The sequence below is a fragment of the Sander vitreus genome, unplaced genomic scaffold (genome assembly GCF_031162955.1).
Source record: "Sander vitreus isolate 19-12246 unplaced genomic scaffold, sanVit1 ctg327_0, whole genome shotgun sequence".
Classification (NCBI taxonomy): Eukaryota; Metazoa; Chordata; class Actinopteri; order Perciformes; family Percidae; genus Sander; species Sander vitreus.
The window spans coordinates 27,501-37,500 of record NW_027595472.1 but is presented as its reverse complement, the minus strand read 5'-3'; the positions used below and the strand labels follow the sequence as shown (position 1 = coordinate 37,500).

General features: G+C 45.5%; 1 protein-coding gene across 2 annotated transcripts in view; it reads left to right on the top strand.

Moving 5' to 3' along the window:
* Positions 1-7,502, top strand: part of hsd11b2 (hydroxysteroid (11-beta) dehydrogenase 2) — a 45,765-nt gene extending 38,263 nt beyond the window's left edge. For both annotated transcript variants that reach the window (XM_078244898.1, XM_078244897.1), the window contains one exon: positions 6,289-7,502. In XM_078244898.1, coding sequence (XP_078101024.1) covers positions 6,289-6,719 — 431 coding nt within the window. In that variant the 3' untranslated portion in view covers positions 6,720-7,502. The remainder of the gene's footprint in view (positions 1-6,288) is intronic.
* Positions 7,503-10,000: the final 2,498 nt, after the last annotated feature.

Sequence of the window (10,000 nt, the reverse complement as noted above, 5' to 3'; positions counted from 1 at the left end):
TGGTTCATTGGCTGGTCAATTCCCATGATGCAAGGTCAAAATACAAATGTATCTTTATGAACTCGGTTTATTAAACGTGTCTGCTTAGACTGTAGTCTTCTGTTGCCTGGTAATTGTCATGTTGTGCTGGTTGACATTTGTAACCATGAGTTAAGTGACTGTTACGTTTGATAAGAAGAGCTGGAGTGTTGGCAGTGTTAGACTTTGAGCAGTAATAGGCTTTCTTCAGCTGTTAATCATCTGCGTGTCACTTCTATGTCAAGTGACGTAAGATCAGCGGCTTTAGAGGGGCCCCTGTTTCACACGGGGTCCTGGGGCGGCTGCACCCAAACACCAACGCTATCTCTGTTATGAATGTGGTTATGTTGTTTTAACTTTAAGCTGTGAGTTGTAATAAAGCAGGAATGTATGTCTGTTATACTAGGCAAGGAACAAACACACACACACACACACATACACACACACACACACACACACACACACACACACACAGACACACACACACACACACACACACACACACACACACACACACACACAGACAGACAGACAGACACACACACACACACACAGAGACACACTCACACACACACACACACACACACACAGACAGACAGACAGACACACACACACACACACACACACACAGAGACACACACACACACACACACACACACACACACACAGACAGACAGACAGACACACACACACACACACACACAGACACACACACACACACACACACACACACACACACACACACACACACACACACACAGACAGACAGACAGACAGACAGACACACACACACACACACACACAGAGACACACACACACACACACACACACACACACACACACACAGACAGACAGACAGACAGACAGACACACACACACACACACACACACACACCTCTGCACATGTTTCATCCTGTTCAACAAACTCACAGCTGCAGAGACAAAAATATTCATCAGAGTTGGAAAAAAAGCATCTCACAAAGCTTGTGTTGCCGTGTCCCCAGCAAGGGGGTGAGCCTCTCTCCACAACGCATAGATCCTATGGGCACATGTTGATGCTACCAAGCCATCACCTCCCATTAGCATCCTATTGACTGCCATTCATTTTGACGTCACTGATGTCATTCCTCCTATCTGGAAATCAGCCTTTGTGGCTCCCTGCTAAAAGGTGGTGACCCTACCATCTGAAATAACTACAGACCAATCTCTAAACTGTCTGTCCTGGTCAAGTACTAGAATCCCTTGTCAGTGATCAGTTTAGGTTTAGTTTAGGGGTGGCAGTAGCTCAGTTCATAGGGAGTTGGGTTGGGAACCGGAGGGTTCAAGTCCCATTACGGACCAAAAGTACACAGTACAGAGTGTGGAAGTTGGTAGCTGGAGAGATCCCAGTTTGCCTTCTGGGCACTGCCAAGTGCTCTTAAGCAAGGCACCGTACCCCTCCCCCAACAGCGCTGGTCCAGCACCGGCAGCCCACTCACTCTGACATCTCTCCATTAGTGCATGAATAGGTACTGAGCATGTGTGTAACAAACAGAGTGTACATTGTTTAAGCAGAGACTGAGAAGCTTTGTGGTTTGTTAATTATCTTATAGACAGAACTACACTAACTATAACTAACTAACTATACTATTATGTCACTTCCTGCTATTGCAAAATAAGATAAGGCGTGCCTCAGGGATCAGTCTTGGGGCCACTGCTATTCATCCTCTATAGCAGTGATTCTCAAACTTGTTTCAATAATGTACCCCTTTTGAATTGTTTCTTTAAGCCAAATACCAGCGCTAATGACCAGTGCTAAACATTTTTAGTAGAAAAAAAAGTCTATATAGATAGATAGAGAGATTTTTATTGATCCCAAAAAAATGGGAAATAACGGTGTTGCAGCAGCAAAATATTAGACACACAGCACGCATACAGAGTAAACAGGGGGGACACGTACCCCCTGCAGTCCTCCAGAGTACCCCTAGGGGGACACGTACCCCCTGCAGTCCTCCAGAGTACCCCTAAGGGGGACACGTACCCCCTGCAGTCCTCCAGAGTACCCCTAGTGGGACACGTACCCCCTGCAGTCCTCCAGAGTACCCCTAGGGGGACACGTACCCCCTGCAGTCCTCCAGAGTACCCCTAAGGGGACACGTACCCCCTGCGGTCCTCCAGAGTACCCCTAGGGGGACACGTACCCCCTGCAGTCCTCCAGAGTACCCATAGGGGGACACGGACCTCCATTTGAGAAACACTGGTCTATATCAATAACATTGATCATAACGTGTTGTAGTGGAAGTTTTTCTCATTAGCAGCAGGAGAGCGTATCAAAAACACCAGATGAAACTAATAAAGACTTACTAGAGAATTAAACCAAAGTTTGGTCTTTGAGTATTTATTTACATTTGCAAATGCAGAGAAACATTTTGACAGGTACCACAGCACATCTGAAAGGGCCTTCTGCTGAAACAACGTTCAGCACCTCTTTATAGTAGAAACTCAGTTAAAGCCCCCCCTCTCAAGATATGTTTAGCCAACAGTTGAAAAAACACCATAAACAGTCCAATCCTCTTACAACCTTCCCCTCTGCTCCTGTTCCCACTTCAGCCTAAACACCTGTGTAGCTTAGGAGACAGAAAGAGACGCAGAGCAAATTTTATGGCCCTCTTCACCCTTATCTGCTAAAATAGAGAGACTGAGGTCTTTAAACAAAGAATAGCTTCAACTAGGATCAAGGTTTACGATGCAGTTGCTTCTCCTTGGAGTCCTAGAGTTTACACAAAATTAAAGAATATGAGACAATCTTGTAGAATATATAAGAGAATCTTGTGGGATATTAAACTATTATGTTAAAATAAAAATTTCCATTACAGTGTCTAATGTAAAATTTCATTTTTATGCTGATGACACTGTACTGTATTGCTCTGAAATCTAAATCAAATCTCCCTTCAGTCCTCACTTCCCAGGGTACGAAAACTGAATGTGTTTCTAAGTACAGATATCTTGGTATTTTAATTGATGAAGCTCTTTCTTTTACCCTTCATATTCAGCAGCTAAAAAGATTAAAACTTAAACTAGGATTTTATGTCCTGCCTTTCGTTCGAGAGCCTCTAGAAAGAGGCTGGTCGCTGCCACTTTTATGTCTGTACTTGACTTTGGTGATGTTTTATACATGCATGCTTCATCTCAAAGTGTACATGCACTGGACACTGTTTCCCGTGGAGCTCTAAGGTTCATCACTGGTATGAAAGCCCACCCTCACCATTGTGAACTGTATGAACGTGTTGGATGGCCTTCTCTATCAACACGGAGACTTCAACACTGGCATACCTTCATATACAAGGCTCCTTTAGGTCTCCTTCCATCCTACCTTCTGGCCTATATCAGTGTAAATAGTACCGGGACTTACGATCTCTGTTCCCAGGATCTTTTCCTTCTGTCTGGTCCAAAGGTTAGAACTGAGCTGAGAGAAAAGGCCTTTAGGTTTGCTGCTCCCTCTGCCTGGAACAAGTTACAGGAATCCATGAAACTCACTGAGCTGCTCTCATTGGTCGCTTTTAAGAGGATGATGATTGACTTGGAGGCAGAACATCTGGCTGCAGATGTTCTGCCTGATGTGTTTAGGATTGTGGTTGACTTTGAAAGAGTTGCTGTGTCAGTTGTTTTATGTTTTTTTGGTGTATGCGTATTTTGTGTTTGTATGTACTGTATGTGTGGTTGTACTGCTGCTTGGCTTGGCCAGGACACTCTTGAAAAAGAGATTTTATAAAAGATTAAATAAACTTTGACAGAGAATACCTTTACATGAGATTTCTCTTGGCACAGCTACCAGAAGACTTCCAACTTTCAGACAGGTTGCTCACGTCACATCTATGTCTTCAAGCTCAGTTGGAGGCTGCTTAGTAACGCTCAGCTTCACTGGTCGCAAATATTTTTTTGCAAGATGGTAGGGGAAGAACCCGCCCTACTCTCCCTCTGAATGGCTACTACTCATTGCCTGCTCTGGTGGGATTGGTTATGGTTAGGGTAAGAATGTCAGGGTTAGCCAATCAGGGATGAGTTCCCTAATGCAGTGATTTTCAACCACTGTGCTGAGGCACACTAGTGTGCCGTGAGAGATCGTCCTGTGTGCCGTGGGAAATTATCCGATTTTACTTAATTAGTCAAAAAAAATTTTTTATTGAGTTACTGCAAATAATTTGCCATTGTTGCTCATCTGTGCCTGCAATATGATGACTGGCAGAGAAATGAAATACTGTTCTGTGTCAGTAGGTGGCAGTATAGCACAGTAATGACCTTGTTGATTTAAGACAATAGAATTACTGCCCCCTGGTGACAGGATGTACAGGAGGGCCGAGATCATCGATGTAAGCAGTAGGGCCGAGATCATCGATGTAGGGCCGAGATCATCGATGTAGGGCCGAGATCATCGACGTAAACAGTAGGGCCAAGATCATCGATGTAGGGCCAGTAGGGCCGAGATCATCGATGTAAGCAGTAGGGCCGAGATCATCGATGTAAGCAGTAGGGCAGAGATCATCGACGTAAGCAGTAGGGCCGAGATCATCGATGTAGGGCCGAGATCATCGATGTAGGGCCGATATCATCGATGTAAGCAGTAGGGCCGAGATCATCGACGTAAACAGTAGGGCCGAGATCATCGACGTAAACAGTAGGGCCAAGATCATCGATGTATGGCCAGTAGGGCCGAGATCATCGACGTAAACAGTAGGGCCGAGATCATCGACGTATGGCCAGTAGGGCCGAGATCATCGACGTAAACAGTAGGGCCGAGATCATCGATGTAAGCAGTAGGGCCGAGATCATCGACGTATGGCCAGTAGGGCCGAGATCATCGACGTATGGCCAGTAGGGCCGAGATCATCGACGTAAACAGTAGGGCCGAGATCATCGACGTATGCAGTAGGGCCGAGATCATCGACGTAAGCAGTAGGGCCGAGATCAACGATGTAAGCAGTAGGGCCGAGATCATCGATGTAAGCAGTAGGGCCGAGATCATCGATGTAAGCAGTAGGGCCGAGATCATCGACGTAAGCAGTAGGGCCGAGATCAACGATGTAAGCAGTAGGGCCGAGATCAACGATGTAAGCAGTAGGGCCGAGATCATCGACGTAAGCAGTAGGGCCGAGATCATCGACGTAAGCAGTAGGGCCGAGATCAACGATGTAGAGCCGAGATCATCGACGTAAGCAGTAGGGCCGAGATCATCGATGTAGGGCCGAGATCATCGATGTAAGCAGTAGGGCCGAGATCATCGACGTAAGCAGTAGGGCCGAGATCATCGACACATGTGGTCTACGTCAAGGGTTTACCTGGGGAAGGTGTTCTGCTGTGTTCTAAACGCCCGTCTACAGGCCGTCCTTACCGAACACAATGTCCTGAGTAAAGGTCAGATTGGCTTCTTACCAAAACACCGTACCACTGACCACATCTACACCCTACACACCCTAATCAACAAACATGTTATTCAAGCAAACAAAAGTAAAATCTTGTTTTGTTGATTTTAGGAAGGCATTTGACTCAATTTGGCATGATGGATTATTGTATAAAACTTTACAAAGTGGTGTAGGGGGTAAAATATATGATATAATCAAATCCATGTATATGGACAACAAATGTGCTATGAAAACTGATAACAGCAGAACAGAATACTTCACTCAGGGGCGTGTTGTGAGACAGGGCTGTAGCTGAGTCCTACCCTGTTCAATATCTATATTAATGACTTAGCGGTGTTACTGGAACAATCTACAGCTCCTGGACTCCCCCTTAACAATACGGAAGTTAAATTCCTGCTCTTTGCAGATGACCTGGTGCTCTTGCCTTCCAAACAAGGGCTACAGCAGCACCTGGACCTGCTACAGCAGAACCTGGACCTGCTACAGCAGAACTTGGACCTGCTACAGCAGAACCTGGACCTGCTACAGCAGCACCTGCACCTGCTAGATCAGGCTTTTCAAACGTTCTGTGTGTGTGCACCACTATTTGTAATCCTCATAACACACATAATAAAATATGTCTCCACACAGTCCTACCTGAACTAATCTGCACCTCTTAATAGATCTACTAGCACTACAACTAGAACTGGTCATCACATCAGTACAACAGGCTCGTTAAAAGAAGGTTTACTGAACACAACGGCTGCCACATATTTCATTTATTTATTTACTCAAGTGCCCTGCAGTACCCTCACAGACCACTAGTGGTCCGCGGGCCACAGTTTGGGAATGACGTGGTAACCCCAATGTGTGTTGTTGTTGTGTCTTGCAGGTCAGTCGGGGAACCGAGCCTACTGGGAAACGCAGCACACGTGCCTCTTGCAGAGTCTGTCTCCGGCGCTGCTGGACGAGTACGGTGAGGACTACGTGTCTGAGACAAAGGATCTGTTCCAGAGCCACGCCAGCCACGCCAACCCGGACCTCAGCCCCGTGGTGGACACCATCGCCAGGGCACTGCTGGCGCAGCAGCCTGCCCCGCGCTACTTCGCCGGGCCGGGCGTCGGCCTCATGTACTTCATCCACAGCTACTGCCCGCTCAGCGTCAGTGGACGCTTCCTGCAGAGACTGTTTGTGAAGAAGAAGCTGCCGCCACGCGCGCTGAGGAAGCAGGCGGACTGCGAGCTGAGCCGCAGCCTCCACAACAACAACAACAACAACAACAACAACGATGAGGACAGCAGCGGCGAGGACAAACTCAAGTAGACAGAGACGCAGAGACAGAGACAGAGAGACACAGAGACACAGAGACGCAGAGACAGAGACAGAGACACAGAGACACATAGACAGAGAGACAGAGAGACAGAGACACAGAGACAGAGAGACAGAGACAGAGATACACAGAGACAGAGAGACAGAGACACAGAGACAGAGAGACAGAGAGACAGAGAGACAGAGACAGAGAGTTTAGAGGACCACTTCTGTAACTAGTTTTCATGTTTGTTTCTCCTTCCACCTTTTGTTTCTTTCACATCTCTAGTCGGCCTTTCCTCAGCTTCTCTTTGGATTTGAAGAGCGACGAGCAGACACACAAACACAATCTGCACATTTCTTCTTAGCCGTTTTCCAGGATGAAGAATCTGCAGAATAGCGTTAACATGCTGAGTCCATGGCGTCCGTCTCCCTGGATGTGTGTGTGTGTGTGTGTGTGTGTGTGTGTGTGTGTTTACGTATTGTGATGTCATTTCCTGGAAATGTTTTCACAGCCCTAAAATCAGTAGAGCCTCAGCTAACAGGTTATATAAGTCAATAAATCTGAATAACTCATTACAGTTCAATATATTTGCACTTGTATGTTGAGTTATTATTATAACCTTCTTTCTCTGCCCTTTTTTTCATTTTCAATCAAACTATTTATGGTGTTTTATGCCTTTTATCTTCACTTAAACTGTGAATTTTGTATAAAAATAATGTAAAAACAATACAAATATGATGTGAAATGTTCACTTTGGTTCATTCTTTCATAGAAATAAAGTTGACTTTTTCAGACTTTTGCTTCTGATGTTTGATGGATGAATCAACAGCAGCAACACATCCAGATAGTTATAATCAATACAAATCAATTCAGAGTCAGACAGTTAGCATATATATATATATATATATATATATATATATATATATATATATATATATATATATTAGGGCTGTCAAACGATACATTTTTCTTAATCGTGATTAATCGCTGAATGTTTATAGTTAATCGCAATTAATCGCATATTTTATCACATGATTAAAGTTGTATTATTTAGCATCTCAGAACAGTTTTTAAGTCCATATTAACAATGAAAGCCGTTCTTACCAGAGGATCTTAACTGGGAATCAAATGAATACAAGGAAAGACTTTATGAACTTGATTTTAAGATTTGTAATTATTTATTTACTGTAAACAAAAGAAAAATGTGTGAATCTGTCATTATTGCACAATTCCTCCAAGTCCCGAACTAAAACTAAAGATCCTATCTGTCCTTACCAGAGTCCATCTAGTGTTTAGTAACTCCTAAATAATGTAGATTCCTCACTGACGTCCAGTGATCAGCGGTTAATGAGACAGAGTTTGGACTCTGCAGCTGTTCCTGTTTAGCTGCTTTCTCCGTGTCCTACAGGCTGTGTGGGGCTGCTGTCCCCCCCGACGGCCATGAGACAGGTCAGAACATGCCAACCGTAGTACGTCTTTAAGACCCAAGTCTGACCACCACGAAAAAAACGAGAAAAACGTCCCTGTGAACACAAATCAATAGATTAAATACCATTAAGACCATTTCACGAACTGCCGTAAGACTGGGTTGGCATGGAGCACTTTTGGCTTCAATAGTACATTTCTTGAAAGGGGGCGTGTCTGTTAGCAAAAAATAGTCCAAAAAAAGTCCATGAATATTTTTAAAGCAAGTTCAGCATCCTCAACCTCACATACATTAGCCCAAGGAATGCTATTAAGTTCCCCAAGAAAGGACTCTTGATAAAATTTCTTATAGGCTCTAGTAAAAATGATTTTGGCATTAGCGTTAGGCAGCTTCGTTCTCCTAGCGACAGCAACAACATTATGGTCACTGAAACTGGTCCAGAACTCAGCCGCCCGACTCATCACCCGCTCCAAATCCTGGCACCACATCACTCCAGTCCTAAAACAACTCCACTGGCTTCCTATCTCCCACCGGATCACCTACAAAATCCTGGTCCTCACCTACAAAGCCCTCCACCATCTGGCCTGCTCATACCTCACTGACCTCCTCTCCCCGTACCAACCGTCAAGGTCCCTCAGATCCACCTCAGCCGGTCTCCTCTCCCCGTACCAACCGTCAAGGTCCCTCAGATCCACCTCAGCCGGTCTCCTCTCCCCGTACCAACCCTCACGGGCCCTCAGATCCACCTCAGCCGGTCTCCTCTCCCCTTACCAACCCTCACGGTCCCTCAGATCCACCTCAGCCGGTCTCCTCTGTATCCAAAAGTCCAACCTCAGCAGTTTTGGGGACAGAGCCTTCTCCAGGGCAGCTCCCAGGCTCTGGAACTCCCTCCTCCAAGAGATCTGCACCTCTGAGTCCCTCACCATCTTCTAGTCCCGCCTCAAGACCCATCTCTTCACCTCTGCCTATCGCTAGCCCCCCGCCCCTTCCCCTTTTCATCTGTGCCTGAATCTTGTTTTGTTCTGTTTTTGTAATCTACCTCCCCTGTAAAGCGACTTTGAGTCTTTGAAAAGCGCTTTATAAATTCAATTTATTATTATTAATATTATTATTAACCCACCGGAATAGACAGAGGTCGGGAGCACACATCAGGAGCGTTAGTATAACTATGATCAATGCATGTTGAAGATTTGACACCAGTATGATTAACAGCAATTCTTGTTGGTTGAGATATTAATTGAGATAGTCTGCAGGTGTTAGCCATAGACAGGCAGATAGGCAATAGTCCCGACCAAGCCCGTTTACTTATAGCTCTAAAGGGACGTCAATAGTCCCGACCAAGCACGTTTACTTATAGCTCTAAAGGGACGTCAATAGTCCCGACCAAGCACGTTTACTTATAGCCCTAAAGGGACGTCAATAGTCCCGACCAAGCCCGTTTACTTATAGCGCTAAAGGGACGGCAATAGTCCCGACCAAGCACGTTTACTTATAGCGCTAAAGGGACGGCAATAGTCCCGACCAAGCACGTTTACTTATAGCTCTAAAGGGACGTCAATAGTCCCGACCAAGCACGTTTACTTATAGCGCTAAAGGGACGTCAATAGTCCCGACCAAGCACGTTTACTTATAGCTCTAAAGGGACGTCAATAGTCCCGACCAAGCACGTTTACTTATAGCCCTAAAGGGACGTCAATAGTCCCGACCAAGCCCGTTTACTTATAGCGCTAAAGGGACGGCAATAGTCCCGACCAAGCACGTTTACTTATAGCGCTAAAGGGACGGCAATAGTCCCGACCAAGCACGTTTACTTATAGCTCTAAAGGGACGGCAATAGTCCCGACCACGTTTTCTTATAGCGCTAAA